The sequence below is a fragment of the Chironomus tepperi genome, unplaced genomic scaffold (genome assembly GCF_022539635.2).
Source record: "Chironomus tepperi strain 1889 unplaced genomic scaffold, CSIRO-AGI_Ctep_v1 contig_445, whole genome shotgun sequence".
Classification (NCBI taxonomy): domain Eukaryota; kingdom Metazoa; phylum Arthropoda; class Insecta; order Diptera; family Chironomidae; genus Chironomus; species Chironomus tepperi.
The window spans coordinates 6562571-6583559 of NW_027226567.1; the positions used below are offsets into that span (position 1 = coordinate 6562571).

Sequence of the window (20989 nt, forward strand, 5' to 3'; positions counted from 1 at the left end):
CTGAGCACTTCACAGCTTCTTAAATATATTTAAGTAGCTTTTTTTACTCTATTTTACTAATTAGCCATCACAAAATCCATGAAAATCTATCTATATCCTCTAAAAATCACTTTGAATACAACACAATTCTGATGTTAAAAAACCACTAAATCAAGCTGATTCATTCATATTAGCTATCAGAGCTATTGGTTTTGTTATAGTTTTGTCATACACAAAGTATCACTCTTCAAATCAACACAGAACCACTTTAAATTATTAATTAAATAATTTTCGTCTGAACTAAAAAAGACTTGCAAAATACTAGCGTAACATATATGTTACATTTTTTATCAGCGAACAATTAATGTATTTAATTAAGCTTTTTGTATCTTATTATGTTAAATTTGATTACATTTGAAGTTAAACTTTTAATATCTTTCGATTCTTGGTTAAAAATGTGGCCTAATACAGAAAAAATTGAGTTTAAAAATCACAAATTTTTCGACTCAAAAGTTAAACTTAATTAACTTCACTAATTTACATAACTAAAAGATGTAAGTTGGAAACTTTATTAGTTTAGACATTGACAAATGTTAATTATTAACCAGATCATCAGTTAAGTCAATGTATAAAAAGAATTCTAAGAAAATATTTGCGTAACATATAAGTTACGCTAGTAAAGAACGGGTTAAATACCCTTTATTCATGTAACTCCTTAATCCCAAAGAAATTTCCCAAGAAAAACTCAAAAAACATCAATTGAAGTCAAAAGTTGTACCTTATAAAGCATTTGAAAAGCAATTCCAATTCCGAAAATAAACCCCAAATCATAAAAAATACGAAAGAAAAAGTACGGCACGCAACAAGTGTATATGTGTGTCTCAAGAAGAAAATCTCAATCTCAATACGAGCACTTTTCTCTCCTTTTCTTTTCTTCATTGCCGTTCTTTTTCACAATGAATGAATGAATGAACAATGACCTTTGATTCTTATCCTACGAAATAGTATTGAAAGGGAGAATAAAAGGAAAAGAAAGGTTCACAATCAATAAATTATTGGCGAGAAATGAATGAAGGGAAAAAAAAAGTTTTTAGTCCATTTTTCAATACGGACAGATATTCTTGTCAAATTGACAATGAGAGTTAAGTGACCTAAGGGTAGTAATGAAGATATTGAATGGAAATTATATTTGTAACAAATTGTTTTATCAAGATGTGAAGCGTGGTTGGAATGGCAAATCGTATTGAACTTTTGAGAGGAAATGTATTTTTTAACGGTTGGTTTAGTTTTGAAATTGGTGTTTGTTGATAGTTGTCTGCCCCTCTAAATTGTTTTGGCTTTTAGTAATATTTCATAATTCAGATACAAATTGCTAATTTAACACTCAATACTTTAATTTAATTATTAGATAAGGCTTATTAATGCTGAGCAAAGTCAGAAATTAACCAGAACAAAATTGTATTGACTTACAGTAACATATAATCAAATTGATGACTTATTTTACGTATTTATCCCTATTTATCAATGGAACTTGATTGATCTTTAATTAAAGAAAGCGACTACAGAACCAGAACTGTATTCATTTAAATCTTCGCTGCAAATTTACTGTATATAATCAGTACATTTGATTATTATGTAAGCAACGATCCAAAAGTACTGGGAAACCAGCCGAATTTATCTAAAGACAGATCCAGCTTTCGAGGAAATCTAAATGCGGCAAAATTCTCTTGTGAGCCTTCGCCATAGAAGTAAGTAAGTAATCAACAGAGTTGGAAAGAACATGAAATATTGAAATAAGGAAAAAACAGGAAGTGGTCTGAAAATTCCTTTTTTTTTGCCTAACGTAATTAGTGAACGGTCCCAAACTTAACTGCCTCATTTATTCAATATACAACTCACAAAGTGATACAATAATTCCATTTTCTCTGTTCAAACCTATCCAATATTGATTTCAAGTTACAAAACAAAACCTTAAGAATCTCAAAAAAAAAAAACAAATTTTACAAGCCTGACACTTAAAAGGTCAATAAAACAACTTGTAGAAAGAATTCCAATTCATTCTGCATTTCATGCTGAAAAGTTTCTTCCTCCTTCATTCAAATCCATCCGTCTAACATTTTCTAACATCGCTAAAAGTTATTTTCGGGAGTGGAGAAAAGAAGGAAAACATTGAAAACACTCCGCACGGGGTCGTGCTGTTTATATAATATCCAACAAAAATTTCACACAAATACAACTTTAAATTTTTGATTTTATTTTTCACTTCCATATCTTCCCGTTCCATTCCCGCAAAAAAAAATATTTTGTGTGCTTTAAAATATTTTTCCTTTTTCTTTCCCCGCACACGACCACCACCCTCATTGTGAATAACATAAATCTTGTGCTTGTGTATTTTTAGAAAATAATACAACTATATACTTATGGATGTATCATCATCATCATCAGTTTTTTTGAGTATATACACACAAAATTGTGTGTGTGGATGTGTGTACGACTGAAACTAGCATGTACAGCACGATATCTCGTGTAAAATAATTTCTCAAATAATAATAGAAGAAGTTTTATCAGAAAAATGATGAAGGAATACAAAGACAAAGAATATCATTTATTAATTTCCATCAATGAATCCTTTTAATAAATCTATTTTAAGGAACGGCAACAGCAACTAATGAATTTCCTTTCAACTATCCTTGATACTTCAATCAAAAATTGATTTATTTAACATCCAACAAAAAAATTTACTTATTCACACCTTTTCGTGCGATTTTTCCCGTGAACTTCCTATACAAATTTGCCAGCACAGTCAGTGACTCATGTCATATCATGAATCTAACATTTATATAGATTTTTCCGATTAACAAACACATAGACATGCTGGAAAAATTTGATTTTCAAAAACACATAATATGAGGATATCCCTTGGGGAATTTTAAGCAGATTTTTCTGTTGGATGTTGTCGGATTTTGGAAGATTAGTTGATTTATGATGACGTGGAGCAGTAAAATTTGGTACAAAATTGATCCTGTTCTGGAATCAGAGGATAACATTGGATAACCTCAAAAAAATTGATCACATCATGTCAAATTAAAAAGTTATTTGTACGACATTGCTTTTGGGATTATTTTAAGATTAAGTTCACGTGTAAAATGTCAATAAATGCCTTGCTGCTAAGATTTGTTACATGTGTTGATGTAATTTCTAGAGAATATAATTACTTAACTTGCTTCTGGATAAGATTTGTTGCAATTTTCTCTTATTTCATTACGGAGGATTAGGAATAAATAACGTAAATGTAAAGCAAGAAGTAGTTTGGAACGTTTATTGGAGAAATTGGATTGAGGAAGAAAGGAAAGCGATTAAAGCAACATGATTAAGGATCTGGATTCCTTACAAAACGCTAACAATTCGATTCGACTTTAACTCGACTAAGGTAGGAGCACACACCTTGAACTTCAAAGGATTGTCCGTTGGCTAACCCTAGCAAAGTGAAGAAAATTAGCTGTCGATGGGGATTTTGACCCAAAATCTCCCAATCCCTTTTTCAGAAGATTACCTTAGTACGATTTATGTCATATAATTTCTCATAGTTACCAAAGGGTCTATGTTAAGCAGTCGACAATGTGCTTTTCTCAAATATAGCCAAGCAATTCAAAGGTAGTTGATTCGAATCCTATCATTTTACAATTTACGCATTTGCAGATATTTAGCCACTCAGTCATCTTTTTTCTGACATATAATTTGGAATACTAGACTTTAAACTGAGGTTTGTCTAAAACTGCAGTCCTAAAGACAAAAATTAAAGGTCTGAAGCCTTGGACGAACATTGAGATCACGTATAAGATACGTCCAAAAACTACAGGTCTGCGCATCTAAAACACATGGTATGCGGGCCTGAAGCATTGGATGAACCCTATTTTAAACGAAATTAATATCAAAAATCTCCCAATTATAATTCTCAGGGATAGAACGAGATATATGTGGCTGTACATATATCTATACATAATACATATCGTAAGTGTAGGAGAATGAGTCAAGTTTTTACGTTTTATGTGCTTTTAACGCCCCACAATGCTTGATCAAATTAAAATGGGCGAGTACGATGTGGGGCACATGATGAAGAACGAGAAAAAGTTGGCTAAGGGAAGGAGAAGGAAGAAGGAAAAAAGCAGGAAGGAGGGTAGGAGGGAGGGATGAAAAACGAGGAGGGTAGAGAATTAAAATGAATAAATTTTACGGGCTGATGGTAGTGTGAGACGATTGTGAGTGCTTTGAAAAATGACTCAATTTTCATAGTGGAAGAAGAGTGATTAAAGAGGATTGAGGAGGTGAAAGGAAGCAATTAATTTTTCAACCATTTTCCAAAAACTGTTATGTGCGAGTGAGATGGATTGAATAGAGTGAATAAGAAGGAATAAACAAGCGAGCGTGTGTGATAGATTTTTGATTTTCATTAAATATGAGGATTTTTTATGCTACTCATTTACTTTATCTCACGGTTGCTGTAAAAGCTTATAATTGAAAATTTAAATTGTTATTAGAAAACTTTTACGACAGTCATTGAGGCTTTTGCGTCTTTTTCCTTTTTCAATTACTTACTTGATTTATTCTATTTTTAAGTTGAATGACATGTTTTTTGGAAAAATTTTAGCCATCTGTGTGGTTTTGCTAATTTATTTGGTTTTTAAATGTCTTTAAGTGTATTGTCAGAGTAAAGTGGGATCAAGTCACGTGGGGTTTAATCTGTTGATGCAGGAATACGGGCTCTATGATCGATGGACTAGGCAACAATAGAGTTAACAGCTGTTTTGAGTTTTTTCATAACAGCATAACAGCGGCCTAAAACTAGTCGTATCGCTAGCTTCAGTTTGCTAATTCCCACTACCAAATGCAATACTGCCCCTGTCAATAGCTTCCTTTCATGAATTCTTTGGTGGTCTTCGTGATCTTTTGCAACTCTGATATAAAGTCAGACTTGAAGATCTTATTTAAAGGTGCTTCTACAGGCCTTATAACACCATGTCCAACTCATACTTGTCATAGAACTTGTCGAGGCAGAGACTTCAAGACAAAGTTGCAATTCAGGTACAGGACAGGTAAAAACTATGCAATTTCTTGGTAATTTGTAGGAAAACCTTAACAAATCATCGAGAATTTGTACAGTTTTTGCCTGTCACAGGTGCCTATTTTGCAACTCAGCTTCAAAATACCCTTCTCTGCAGCCTACCGACAGTCCAATATCCAATAAAAGCCTCTTATTTCTGGTCTTGATTCCTAAAATATCCATCAAAATGAAGATTCAGTTCATTCACATCTAACTAACTACTTTACCATAGTATATTCCAAACAATTAATTAATCTCCATCCAATATTTTCTGTGAACACTTTTCTGATAGAATAATCTCCCGTTCCCTTCCATAAAGAGAAATGAATTCTCAATTAATTAATATTCACATCGCAAACTAACTTTATTATCCCTTAGTCTTCTTCCCATTTCTTGTGTGTATGTGCTCGTACGAAAAAAAATTTAATTCTATCGACGTCACTGGTGGAAGCAAAAATAAAGAAAAGTTCATGAAAGCAAAGAGGCAAAAATCAAATTTCCTGTCTTCTTCTTTCTTCCTCTCTGTCGATCCATCTCTCTCTCTCTCTCTCACTCCCTTTCCATTTCGAAATCGGATTTTAATCCTTAATTCAAGCATTTTTTTTTTTCGAAATTATTTTCCTCCTCATACCAGCTTTTAATGTTTCCTTTTCTGGCGAATAAAAACCCCACCGAAAAATAAATATAAAATACATTAAAGTATATGAGCTGGAAATTTAATGAAACAACTTAAAATGAGAATGACTTTAAGTTTACAATTTGTTTGTTGGATTCTTTTTTACTGTCAATCTGTGTTTACTTATTGCTCCGTGTTTGTCAATAAGATGCTTCTTGTAATGCATAATGTCTGTATAATAATTAGATTGATTCCTATGACCGAGCAACACATCCCATAGCGACACAAATCAAGAAGGCTCCGCCACGGATCTTAAAAGGCTCCGCTAAGCTTCTTTTACTAATACTAAATGGAAGCTGCTTCTGTTTGGCGGTCATATGTGTTCTAAAAATAGCTACGTGACGGAGTCTTCTTATTAGTGACATTCGGGATCGTATTCGTTAGGACAAGCTGCGTATTTCTAGCTAAAGCAGTGCTACGTTGTCGTATTAACGATAAAAGATAAATTTTCCCTGACGGCATCGTGACGTCTGATTTGTACTCATTTTTATGACAACAAATATTGCTCACTGTCTTGTGCTACTCGAAAAAAGGATGGAAAACTGCTGAATTTGGATAAAGTCGCCTAATTAGTGTCCCTCGAGCATTCCTAAAATTCCTGAGTCCGTAAAGACACTCGCACGAGCTACACACATTAAGAAGGTTCCGCCACGGAACTTTAAAGGTTTCACTACTATATGAATTGTGATTCATGACCTAAAGAATCCACTAAATCTCTTTTATTAACACCAAATGGAAGCTGCTAATATTTGGCAGCCACATGTCAATATGACGCCCATATGGCTGCCAAATTTAGGCGGCTTCCATTTAGTGTTAATAGAAGAGATTTATTGGAGCCTTTAGGCTCTTCTTTTTCATTTGTGTCGATCGGGTCAAGATTGTTTAATATTAAGCAACTCCCCAAGAACTTAAATGCGCTTATTTTCCTTCTTTATTCAAACAATTTCACCCTCATTGCCTTTAATTTGAGGTTTAAAGGTTCATCGAACCATTCAATTTTAAAATTTATTGAGGTACATTTCTTTTGTTTCATGACATGATTCCAAAAAATTATCAAAGTTATTTTTTTGTGCTCATTCAAAAAAATTAAATTAATTCAAAAGGAAATGTCAACTAAGCTTTATAAGTGATTCCATTGGAGTACATTGGTGTAGAATGAGTTGAAGAAAAATGAGTATTAGTTTGCAGTCGAATGGAGTTGAATAGATGAAGTATTGAAAGAATTTTTCTCATATCTTATTGGAAGCATGGAACTAAGTTGAACGAAAAGTATGTCAGAAAAAATTTATTGAATGAAAGTCATTGGAGAAATTTCTCCTCAACATCATCATTATTGCTGAATTAAATTGAATTCTTTAAAAAGAATTTTCCTTTTTTCTCCCCAACTGAGAATTATGTATTTCCTTTCCAGGAATTTAATATTAACAGATCGATAAGCCATCGTTGCGCGGGTTTGTGAGCATTTGTGGAATTTTTTTTTTGCTTAAATTATTCCAGCATGAGATTATGTATTGTTAATAGCGAGAACTATTTGGGGTCTATTAGGTGTCTTAAGGCAACATAGCAGTGAGTTGTTCAATATAGTTTGAGTAACTTACTAGCTTATTCTTACCCTAGAAGGCAACGGGTTCATTTCAACTCATATGATATCGTGTGAGCATACTCATTCCTGAACAAACAAAGAGCATGGTCATGACTCATGAGTATGCTCACAAAATTGAGCAAAATCAATAACATTGATTGAGTATATTCATGCGTACGCTCATATAGTTTAATATACTCATAGTCTGTTAGAGATTGTCTCTTTTTTCCTCAGATTTCTCGTTGTGTTGATGACTGACAATTCTCTCAATAGGGCTAATATGGACATACAAGAACTCATTGTTGCTTGTTAAGAACAACTAAAACAGACTCTTTCCTTCAAAGCCAAGTTTCTAAGTCAGTGATTGGGAGCCTTTTATATTCACGGCATATCTTGGTGGTAATTATCGACCTAAACCGCGCACGCAATACGGTTCCAAGACATTGACACTTCTTTTCATCCGGATGAAAATAGATGAAAGATTCTATTATTCTGAATGAAATTTTGTCTTTGCATTGGATGAAGAATTTGTTGACATTTCCAAATACTGTTGGCTTTGCACTAGTGTGCCACAATACACAATTTGCCCAACACTGCTGTTAACTCAGATTTTGCCATTCAAAATCTGAATCAACTTAAAATTCTGTTCAAAACCCTTTAAGCAACACTGCCTTAATTTAGCAACAAAGTTGTTTTATTTTTAAATTCTTCGTCTTAAAAACTTCTTATTCTGCATATAAAAAAATCTCAGAATTTCTTGATTCATAAAAGTCAAGAAATATTTGTAAGGATTTTCAAGCCCCTCAATTGCATGCATGCAATAACAGAAATAAACTAGTAATGAAGCGGATCACGCTTCATGGGAATATTCACACCATACGTAGATCAGAAAACTGTATCTGTGCAAGAATTAAAAACACAACTTGAACAAAATAATTGATTTATGAAATAAATGTGATAAATAATTATTACTTATAGAGTAACTAAAATTATTTAAATGAATGAACTGTTTCCGAACCATTTCTCTACTCACGGCAACATATATTCATAGATTTGCAGTTTCTAGTGCTTGGGAAAATTTTCACGCCTTCACTCGCTTCGCTCCGTTCAGGTCGCAAAAATTTGTGAGCTTCGCTCAACCAAGTCCGAACTGCGTTCCAACAATTAATGTTCAGGTCGCAAAAATTTGTGAGCTTCGCTCAACCAAGTCCGAACTGCGTTCGAACAATTAATGTTCGAGCTTCGCTCGAACCGTCTAACTACTCACGGCAACATATATTCATAGATATGCAGTTTCTAATGCTTGGGAAAATTTTCACGCCTTCACTCGCTTCGCTCCGTTCAGGTCGCAAAAATTTGTGAGCTTCTCTCAACCAAGTCCGGACTGCGTCCGAACTAGATTACAGTTAGGGTTTTCAATACCGGTCATAGTTTTGAGCTGAGCTTCGCTCGCCCGACTTGGGTAGATTGCAGTACATTTATAGATCACAATACGAGCCGGGCTGAGCTTTGCTCGCCCGACTTGGGCAGATTACAGTACTTTTATAGATCACTATACGAGCCGGGCTGAGCTTCGCTCGCCCGACTTGGGTAGATTACAGTACTTTTATAGATCACTATACGAGCCGGGCTGAGCTTCGCTCGCCCGACTTGGGCAGATTACAGTACTTTTATAGATCACTATACGAGCCGGGCTGAGCTTCGCTCGCCCGACTTGGGTAGATTGCAGTACATTTATAGATCACTATACGAGCCGGGCTGAGCTTCGCTCGCCCGACTTGGGCAGATTACAGTACTTTTATAGATCACTATACGAGCCGGGCTGAGCTTCGCTCGCCCGACATGGGTAGATTACAGTACTTTTATAGATCACTATACGAGCCGGGCTGAGCTTCGCTCGCCCGACTTGGGCAGATTACAGTACTTTTATAGATCACTATACGAGCCGGGCTGAGCTTCGCTCGCCCGACTTGGGTAGATTGCAGTACATTTATAGATCACTATACGAGCCGGGCTGAGCTTCGCTCGCCCGACTTGGGTAGATTACTGTACTTTTATAGATCACTAAACCTTAAAGTCTAGTAGGATCCTTACAACTTCCAGACACATAAAATCAAGATCCATACAACTTCTAGACCCATAAAAATAAGATCCAGTAAGGTCCAGTTCACTTCCAGGCTATCAAAATGAGATCCAGTAGGATCCATATAACTTCCAGACCCATAAAAATAAGATCCAGTAAGATCCAGTTCATTTCCACACCATTAAAATGAGATCCAGGAGGATCCATACAACTTCCAAACCCAAAAAAACAAGATCCAGTAGGATCCAGTTCACTTCCAGACCATTGAAATGAGATCCAGTAGGATCCATATAACTTCCAGATACATAAAAACAAGATCCAGTAGGATCCAGTTCACTTCCAGACCATTAAAATGAGATCCAGTAGGATCCATACAACTTCCAGATACATAAAAACAAGATCCAGTAGGATCCAGTTCACTTCCAGACCATTAAAATGAGATCCAGTAGGATCCATAAAACTTCCAGATACATAAAAACAAGATCCAGTAGGATCCAGTTCACTTCCAGACCATTAAAATAAGATCCAGTAGGATCCATACAACTTCCAGATACATAAAAACAAGATCCAGTAGGATCCAGTTCACTTCCAGACCATTAAAATGAGATCCAGTAGGATCCATACAACTTCCAGACACATAAAAACAAGATCCAGTAGGATCCAGTTCACTTCTACACCATTATAATAAGATCCAGTAGGATCCATACAACTTCCAGATGCATAAAAGCAAGATCCAGTTCACTTCCAGACCATTAAAATGAGATCCAGTAGGATCCATACAACTTCCAGATACATAAAAACAAGATCCAGTAGGATCCAGTTCACTTCTAGACCATTAAAATGAGATCCAGTAGGATCCATATACCTTCCAGAACATTATAATGAGATCCAGTAGGATCCATATAACTTCCACATACATAAAAACAAGATCCAGTAGGATCCAGTTCACTTCCAGACCATTAAAATGAGATCCAGTAGGATCCATACAACTTCCAGATACATAAAAACAAGATCCAGCAGGATCCAGTTCACTTCCAGACCATTGAAATGAGATCCAGTAGGATCCATATAACTTCCAGATACATAAAAACAAGATCCAGTAGGATCCAGTTCACTTCCAGACCATTAAAATGAGATCCAGTAGGATCCATACAACTTCCAGATGCATAAAAGCAAGATCCAGTTCACTTCCAGACCATTAAAATGAGATCCAGTAGGATCCATACAACTTCCAGATACATAAAAACAAGATCCAGTAGGATCCAGTTCACTTCCAGACCATTAAAATGAGATCCAGTAGGATCCATACAACTTCCAGATACATAAAAACAAGATCCAGTAGGATCCAGTTCACTTCCAGACCATTAAAATGAGATCCAGTAGGATCCATACAACTTCCAGACACATAAAAACAAGATCCAGTAGGATCCAGTTCACTTCTACACCATTATAATAAGATCCAGTAGGATCCATACAACTTCCAGATGCATAAAAGCAAGATCCAGTTCACTTCCAGACCATTAAAATGAGATCCAGTAGGATCCATACAACTTCCAGATACATAAAAACAAGATCCAGTAGGATCCAGTTCACTTCTAGACCATTAAAATGAGATCCAGTAGGATCCATATACCTTCCAGAACATTATAATGAGATCCAGTAGGATCCATATAACTTCCACATACATAAAAACAAGATCCAGTAGGATCCATACAACTTCCAGATACATAAAAACAAGATCCAGTAGGATCCAGTTCACTTCTAGACCATTAAAATGAGATCCAGTAGGATCCATATACCTTCCAGAACATTATAATGAGATCCAGTATGATCCATATAACTTCGACATACATAAAAACAAGAGTCAGTAGGGTCCAGTTCACTTCCAGACCATTAAAATGAGATCCAGTAGGATCCATACAACTTCCAGACACATAAAAACAAGATCCAAGAGGATCCAGTTCACTTCTAGACCATTATAATAAGATCCAGTAGGATCCATACAACTTCCAGATACATAAAAACAAGATCCAGTAGGATCCAGTTCACTTCTAGACCATTAAAATGAGATCCAGTAGGATCCATATACCTTCCAGAACATTATAATGAGATCCAGTATGATCCATATAACTTCGACATACATAAAAACAAGAGTCAGTAGGGTCCAGTTCACTTCCAGACCATTAAAATGAGATCCAGTAGGATCCATACAACTTCCAGACACATAAAAACAAGATCCAGTAGGATCCAGTTCACTTCTACACCATTATAATAAGATCCAGTAGGATCCATACAACTTCCAGATGCATAAAAGCAAGATCCAGTTCACTTCCAGACCATTAAAATGAGATCCAGTAGGATCCATACAACTTCCAGATACATAAAAACAAGATCCAGTAGGATCCAGTTCACTTCCAGACCATTAAAATGAGATCCAGTAGGATCCATACAACTTCCAGATACATAAAAACAAGATCCAGTAGGATCCAGTTCACTTCTACACCATTAAAATAAGATCCAGTAGGATCCATACAACTTCCAGATACATAAAAACAAGATCCAGTAGGATCCAGTTCACTTCTAGACCATTAAAATGAGATCCAGTAGGATCCATATACCTTCCAGAACATTATAATGAGATTCAGTAGGATCCATATAACTTCCACATACATAAAAACAAGATCCTGTAGGATCCAGTTCACTTCTAGACCATTATAATAAGATCCAGTAGGATCCATACAACTTCCAGATACATAAAAACAAGATCCAGTAGGATCCAGTTCACTTCTACACCATTATAATAAGATCCAGTAGGATCCATACAACTTCCAGATACATAAAAACAAGATCCAGTAGGATCCAGTTCACTTCTAGACCATTAAAATGAGATCCAGTAGGATCCATATACCTTCCAGAACATTATAATGAGATCCAGTAGGATCCATATAACTTCCACATACATAAAAACAAGATCCAGTAGGATCCAGTTCACTTCTACACCATTATAATAAGATCCAGTAGGATCCATACAACTTCCAGATACATAAAAACAAGATCCAGTAGGATCCAGTTCACTTCTAGACCATTAAAATGAGATCCAGTAGGATCCATATACCTTCCAGAACATTATAATGAGATCCAGTAGGATCCATATAACTTCCACATACATAAAAACAAGATCCAGTAGGATCCATACAACTTCCAGATACATAAAAACAAGATCCAGTAGGATCCAGTTCACTTCTAGACCATTAAAATAAGATCCAGTAGGATCCATACAACTTCCAGATGCATAAAAACAAGATCCAGTAGGATCCAGTTCACTTCTAGACCATTAAAATGAGATCCAGTAGGATCCATACAACTTCCAGATGCATAAAAACAAGATCCAGTAGAATCCAGTTCACTTCTAGACCATTAGAACGAGATCCAGTAGGATCCATATAACTCCCAGACACATAAAAACAAGATCCAGTAGGATCCAGTTCACTTCTAGACCATTAAAATGAGATCCAGTAAGATTCAGTTCAATTTATTTTTTTGTTTGTTTACAAAAATGTATTTTGCAATAATCGACTAAAATTTGGACCAAAAAAAGACAGTTTTTTACATCTTGTGCCTTAATGGAAGCATCTTATGGCTCCAAAAACAATACAGTTCTTGCCATACCCATTCCCTACCAGAAGCAAAAAACCCGAAGTCTTAGTATTGAGTTTGAAGAGAGATATCGTGCTGATTAACTAACTAACTAACTAACTAACTAACTAACTAACTAAATAACAGAAAGTGTTTTTTTGCGATTTCTCGGCACAGGAAGCACCAATCAAGATGCGGTTTTCACTGTTGGATTGGTATTTTCAGGCACAGACTTTCCACTATTGGAAATATTTGTCAATTCTGTAAGCCTGATGCAGCAAATTAAAAAAACTGAAATTTCAAAATACCAAAAGCAATATATTCACCCAAATTGAAAATTTGGTGTGAATATGATTATTTATGGTTCATGTTATTTTCTTTTTGTAGAATAAGTATGAAGAGCTCAACATGTGGGATCAAACTTTTTTCAATTTTTATTAAACTTTTCTTGGAATGATTTATGGCTTCAAGAATGAATGAAAATTGGAATAATTTAAATTCTAAAATTGGAATTGAAATTAAGGTGAGTTGTGACTTTGTATGCTGTGCTGGATGCTGAATTTGAGTTGTTTTAGGCAGCTTTGATTCCTTTGCAATCAGATTTAAGTAGACATTAGTTCCAAAATATCAAAAACTATTGAAGACATCCAGTAAACTCCAAACTCAAATCTACTCAACCTTCAACTTAAATCATACCAAAAAACAATCAATTTGGGTAACTCAAATCCAATATTCTCAAAAAGATAGCAAAAATAAACTCAATGAAAAAAAAATAAATCACATGATTCTCTTAAACCTTATCAATGCACAACAGAGCACAACTTACGATATATTGAATTTTCTTTAACAACTTTTCCATCCTTATTTGACTAAACAAATCACGTTTGCTCAATAATATAAATATAGAGAAATCTCATTCATCACATCGATCTCTTGCTTCATGTCTCATTTAAAATTTAAAATGAAAAGTTTTTTATTTGCTTTTATACTTATTTAAGTTAAAATAGTCTTAAGTTGAAGTTGTGAAGAATAAGAATTAGATTTTTGTATTAATTGGGGATTTATTTAATATATCGGAAGGATTGAGATACACATTTGGTTGATTGATTGCATAGAAAAACCTTCAAACCTGGCATCGTTGTTGGATTAGTCTTTTGTAGCAGCCTGACTCCACGTCATAGCATGGTTCCATAAAGTAAGTAAGCAATAGCAACTAAGTTACCACTTAAGTTGCTCATCTTCTGACAATGCTTGATGCTTAGCATAACTAAATATCATCTTCTTTACTATATTTGACAAAATCCAGTCAAAACTTAAAGCCTAAATCTGCTTAAAGTACTTAAAGTACCTTGAATCATTTAGATTCCTTCACCAAAACACAAAAAAAACATAAATTCCCTGTGCGTAAATGACATCATCAAGAACAAGTTGTGGCTTCACCACAAAAACATATTTCTCTCTCACTTTCTCATTAAACCCATGTCATTATTCATGAATCATATGATGGCGCAGAAACTTTTGAGTAACTAACCCTGCTGCTTGCCAAGTTAAAAAAAAAAGTTTAAATAATGAAAATAAATTTTTTATGATTTTGCGTACAAAAATAAAAGCATTAAAATATATTTTTTTTACCATGCTTTAAATTTGGTTTTAATGAAAAATCGATTTTTTAATAAGCAAGGAAGCAAGTAAAAAAATAAAAAAAAGTATGAAATGAGTGGGTACATTGGAGTGTAAAATAAGAAGAGGATGTGTAGGGAAATGAGAGTTGAATAAATTTCTTTTTAATAAGTGCTTAGCTTTCGTTCCCTAGAGCAATGTGTAGCAAAATGAGGAAATTGAAAATTCAATTAAACGCCAAAGTTCATGAGAGAGAGAAAAGATGGAACAAAATCATCCTTCAAGCTAAAATTGAGGCAAATGAGGAAAAACATCAAAAAGAATTTTCAGTTTTTTTTTGAAGGAGGTATGGATGGGGCAGCTCAACAACCTCTTCAATGTGAAATGATACCTCTTTCCTATTTAATATATGTAATGTGCCTTATATGTGGATAAACATAATTTTTTTATTTTTTTTTTTTAATTCTCGAAAAAACTTCTTGAATGCTCAACGGCATGTGAAGAGTATTTTCTCATGCATGTAATATATAATGTATGCATAACTCATATTACATATCAATTTTTATTCGTTTTCTGTTGTGCTAGTTCTGATGAATTAAATTATTATTTTTGTGTAACTGGAAAATATTACATTAGAGATCTACTCGAAATTATTTAATTTACTAGAGTAGATTTCAGTCAAGCATGAAAGAATTTATGCTTAAACATTGCTCTTGTAGCTCTTATTTAAGAAAGGATTCAAAACCAATCTTCAAAACCAGATAAAAATCAAAGAAATTATAAAAAATTGACCAAAATTGATTTAGTTCCAATGGATGTTTTGACTCTGTACGCTGCATGACCTAGGATATATCAATCTACTAAGAGGAAGATTCAAGCCCGAGAGCTCAAATTGAACATTTACTTTCGCTACTAGTACCTTCTTAAGTGAACTTTCTAGGCACTTTTATTTGTTTATCAGGCAACAACTAGAATCATATCCAGAATCAGAGAGACAAAGCATAGACAAAAACAAATACCTCTTGTCTCTTTCATAAAATGCACAAATAAATAATTTTTGTTGTTGTTTTCCAATATTTTTTTTGAGGTTATGTTACATGATACATATCAGTGAATCGAAGAGGAAGAACAACTTTGACAACAAAGATAACTTTCATGCATTCACATACTTATCTCTTCTATGTCATGTGTTCATATACACAATAAAAATTCCTTTCTATAATAAAAATAAAAATTATCTCGACAGCAACAGTGGAAGAAAAATTTTAATGCCCTCAAGATTTTCACAAGAAAACTTTCTTTAATATTAGGAAGGAATTTTTTACATTTATTGTACTGAATGGAAAAATATGTAGCAAGTCGAAAAAGCAATAAAGTTTAAATTATTGATTTTTCATCTTCCTTGAACTGATATTTAGTCTCCCTTTTTAATATGTTTTCTTTTTTGCGAGAGTAACTGGAATAGAAAATTTAATTTGAGATCGTTCAATTATTTGGGGGGAAAACAAGATCCAGTAAAGTCCATGTCACTTCCTCGACCTTAAAAGAAGATCCAGTAAGGAACAAATACCTTCTTCGACCAAAAAAATAAGATCCTGTAAGGTTTAAGTCACTTCAAGACTCACAAAACATGATCCAGTAAGATTTCAAGCCATCATGGAACAAATTTATGTATTTCTTTTTTTAACGGATTTTTATAATTCAAACTTTTTAAGGGTTATGATAAATTCAAATTTTGTTCAGTAAAACACTGAAAAAACAATAAAGAACATTGGAAAACGCTCAAAAACATTGTTTATGAAAAACTTCTTTTCAGTTCAATTTTAGTTCATTTCATTTCAGTTTGAATTTTCAAAAGACGTTAAAAATTACTTCATTTTCATTCAATTTGAATTTTGAAAAGCCGTTATGTCTATAATAAAAATCAAAAAGGTCATTAATTAACCAAAATGTCGTTCCTTTATTTTCAAGCCAATTGATGCATCAATCAGCAGATCTTTTAAAAACAGAAATTTTAAATATCTTTAATTAATAACTCCAGTATTCATACGATTCATGCCTTCGCTAATAGTTTTCAAATCTTTCATGTCTTTGTTGACGGTTTCAATTAGCAATTCCATTGCTTTTTGCTGCATCGAAAGGAAGTTTTTCATCTCATCTGATGACTCTTTGTCTAGAGTGTATTCACTTGTGCCACATGCAGCCCATTGACTTCTTTGCATTCTCATTTGTGCCAATAGTTCATTAAGTTTACCCTTGAATTGTGTCGGTGCTGAGACTAATGCATGCATATTTTCCAATTTTGTTTTAATAAGCTCCTCGTCGGGTGTCAATGCCAAGCCTGCTTTTCTTGTTGACTCTTGCTTAACAATAATCCTCAGTATACGATGACTTAACTCGGCAAGCTTTCGTCTTTGTTCTGTAATTTTTGTCGTTGTATTTGTGTGCCTTAACTTTAATTCACTTATATCCTTTTCCAGTTTTGATAAATAATTCATATGATTTGACGTCTCATTCTCTTGACATGCTAAACGTCCTTTGAGATCATTAAATCCAACTAATGGCACTGGAATGAATTTTTTTGGATCAGGATTGTCACTGATTGCTTGTCGCCACATACGTGCATCAACGCCTTTTGGTGGAACATCTAAATATTGTTTCAATTGATCATCATCTGGTGGAATTATTGGATATACTTCTTCAATTCCCAATGGTGTTAATTGAAATTTTAAATGCTGTTGATTCAGGAACGCGCTTGTTTCAGTTGCTGGAATTCTTTTCGTTTCTGTCGAATTCTGTTGCTTTTCTTCAATATAAATTACAACTTGTGTTGCTGTATCCGACAACGATTTCATTGAGTCAATATGAATCATTAAATTTGGTTTACTTCCAAAAATTTGACTTAATTTTGGTATTAATTGTAATTCTTGATCCTTTAACTGTGAAAGTGGCTTGTTAAATTTGATGGCAACAAATCCCTGTTTGTTATCTTTGCCAGGTAACTTACTGTAACTCATTGCCTTGAATCTACATAAATAATTTTGTGGTGTTATATCAACAGGTGGCTGAGATTGAGAATACATAGCTTTTCCTGTTCCAAATAATGCTTGAAGATAGTTCCAACGTGCGAGAACTGTGTCTCGTTCATCGCCATAAATGGATACATTGAAAATAGCTTGAGAAAATACTTCTTCAGGTGATAAAGCTTGTTGCTGTTGTTGTTGTTGCTGCTGCTGCTGTTGTTGCTGACCAAAACCTGTATAAGAAATATTTTAATTAAATAAATTTCAATTGAAAATTGATTTATGAATGTGAAAATAACGGTCAAAAAATATTTGAAACTTAACGGAAAAAATAAATTTGAAAATTATGCTAACATAATTACACATCGTTATTTATTTGATATGTAAAATTTTATAACTCACCAGAAAATGCATTAGTTTGACCAAAACTCGTTGTTCCAGTTCCAAAACCACCAAATGAAGGTGCAGAACTTCCGAATAGTGATGGAGCCTGAGTTGTTTGTGTATTTCCACCAAAATTAAACGATGGAGCTTGTGTAGTTGTTGCTCCTCCAAAATTAAATGATGGTGCAGGAGCTGCTGATGCACCAAAACCGCCAAAAGTAGGTGCTGCTGATGATGTAACAGTTGTTAATCCTCCTCCAAAGCTTCCAAAAGACGGCGCTGATGTTGTTGCCGTAGTTCCAAAACCAAATGAAGGTGCAGAAGTTGCTGCTGTACTTCCAAATCCACCGAATGTCGGTGCTGCTGCTGCTTGCTGTGGTTGAGCTTGTCCAAATGAGAAGGAACTTGTGCTGTAATTAATTAAATTATCATCAGTAATTGCTCATAAATCATTAAAAATGCAAAGGATTTACCTTGTCTGACCAAATGCTGGTAAACTTGTTTGTGGTGCACCAAATGTGCTTGTATTAGCGCCGAAAGCAGGCGGAGCTGATGTAACTGCTGCAGGGGTTCCGAATGAAAATCCAAATGCAGCTGAAATTATGTAAATGAATTAAAATTTAAGTTACAGAACTGTGTGTTGTTAGCATGTGTATTTCCTAAGTCAGGAAGGGAAATCGGTTATAAAGTACGACGATGAGGACAGTTTAATTGCACTAATTGGATTTCCATTTGTCTACAATTGATTCCTTTCGCAGTATGAATTTGTGTGAAGAAGAAAAAAGTGTTGTTTACTGTTGTGTCTAGTTCCAATATTCATTTAGTGATATGAAGTGATTGAAGTAAGAGCAAAAGAACAGATTTTTAAACCTTATTGGTTCTTGATGCCTAGTGCTGTATATCAGTCATATTACAAATTTACATTTTATTAATTTTCTATTATTATGATAATCAAAGCAGCTCCTAGTCATCGTTTTATTCATGCTATTGCATGCAAACAAGGAAAGAAACTATTGTGTACATATATAGAGGAGGTTCCGCTGGAGAGCGAATCTGATAGTCAGGAATCTGGTCGATCGGAATTTGATGATATTATGTCGACTGACAAAATTAAGCATTTTTACATCACTGTCACTGTTACATTAACGTCTGTTTTACTATTATTGATTATTTATGGATTTTGTACTTGTAGAAGGTAAGCCACAAGCTTCCGTTAATGAAATTAGTGACTATAAAAAAAATATTTGTAATTCACAGGAGAAGACTTGAGGATATAAACAGACGTAACGAAATTATAGCAAGAAGTCGATCCAGAGGATTAGGTGATGGACAAACTAACTCATCTGAGAGACATTTGCATCAAAAATTAATTAATTGAGACTTCTTTAACCTAACAATAATGTTTTCCCGGAAAAATGGTATTTCACTTATTTACTTACGTTTAGCTGGTGTACTCGTACTTCCTAGGGCTGGCGCGCTTGTATTACCAAAATTGAACGACATTTCTACGGTCAAATGTCTGTATTTAAACTCAACTTTTAATATTATTAAATTTCAAAATCAAAACAAACTTAAATGTTATGCAAAAATGTATTTTGTGGTTCAAAATTTTTTTGACGGTTAATTCTATTTTCCCTGAAAATGTAATTGTAAGGTAATTTAATTAATTAAAGTAATTATTTGTTTTATTGATGTGTTTGCTAAAATAAAAATCCATACAGTTTAGCTTAATTTAAATGAATTGTTGAGCAAAAATCTATTTTTCAAAATTTAAATTTTATTTGACCGTTAATTGTTTTTTTTAAGTTTTATGGCAAACTTGTATCTTGCATGATACCTTTGGATTTCATGTCTCGTGTATACGAATTTGGATGATGTTTTGATACCGAAAAAGCATAAACTCCTCACAAAAACGATCTGTAAGTGTTAATTACTATCCCATTCTGCGGGATAATTATTTAATACCCCAAATTTATCCCGACCAATGGGATGATTTTTTAGTACCCCAAAAATCCCAAAAATATTTATCCCGACCAATGGGATAATTTTTTAGTACCCCAAAAATCCCAAAAATATTTATCCCGACCAATGGGATAATTTTTTAGTACCCCAAAAATCCCAAAAATATTTATCCCGACCAATGGGATAATTTTTTAGTACCCCAAAAATCCCAAAAATATTTATCCCGACCAACGGGATAATTTTTTAGTACTTCCAAAAATTCAAAAATATTTATCCCCATCAATAACAAAATTCAGTCACTCTATCTTTAATAGCATCAATTTCAATAAAGTTCTTCATACATTAGCTCATTCAACCAACCGATTGTCCAATAATAAAACAATTAAGAAACTTAATAAAACTTCTCATAACCAAAATAATAAAAAAGAAAAACTTTCCATTCAATATGTTTGATAAAGTTGTGACTAGAAACAATGATCAACACAGGAACAAAGTCATTGCACACATAACTTTTCATTTCTATCAAAACTAATTTCTTTCTTCTTCCACCTCCTTTCCGTTTATACAGAAAATTTAAAAAATTTATATATATGTATATATTTCAGCAAACTGTTGATAACAAACATGAAGCAGCATAACATACATTATGTTTTTCATAATTAAGCTTAAGGGTCAGATTTCGTGAATGAAAATAACTACAACAACAAAACAATAACAAAAGCACCACAGCAGAGAAGAAATAATAAAGAAATAAAGAACAAAGAAGAGGAATGAAAAAAATATTCAGGAAGTACAACAAGGCGAAAATTTAATGGGCCTCAAAAGTCGTAAAGTGCGTTATCAAACAAGTCATTATAGCGAGCCTTTATCCATCACATTGAATGTTTGTGTGTTATTTAAGATCTTATCATTCAACGGATTTCATAATTGTAGATGGAAAAAC

At 33.8% G+C, this 20989-nt stretch overlaps 1 protein-coding gene across 1 annotated transcript; it reads right to left on the reverse strand.

Annotated features, from left to right (window-relative positions):
- Positions 1 to 16617: 16617 nt before the first annotated feature.
- On the reverse strand, positions 16618 to 19661 carry Nup54 (nuclear pore complex protein Nup54). Its single transcript, XM_070650212.1, has 4 exons — positions 19524 to 19661; positions 18558 to 18678; positions 18103 to 18494; positions 16618 to 17933 (listed from the first exon to the last, which is right to left on the reverse strand). The coding sequence occupies exons 1-4, from the start codon at positions 19585 to 19587 to the stop codon at positions 16702 to 16704; spliced, it is 1809 nt and encodes a 602-aa protein (XP_070506313.1). The 5' UTR covers positions 19588 to 19661; the 3' UTR covers positions 16618 to 16701.
- Between the last annotated feature and the right edge of the window lie 1328 nt (positions 19662 to 20989).

What these genes read in the sequence shown, in the direction of transcription:
- Nup54 (XM_070650212.1), bottom strand. Translation starts at nt 19,587, where the DNA reads ATGTCGTTCAATTTTGGTAATACAAGCGCGCCAGCCCTAGGAAGTACG. An exon ending in TACGAGTACACCAGCTAAAC is followed by an intron (nt 18,679 to 19,523) that starts GTAAGTAAATAA and finishes ACATAATTTCAG; the next exon opens with CTGCATTTGGATTTTCATTC. An exon ending in CCAGCATTTGGTCAGACAAG is followed by an intron (nt 18,495 to 18,557) that starts GTAAATCCTTTG and finishes AATTAATTACAG; the next exon opens with CACAAGTTCCTTCTCATTTG.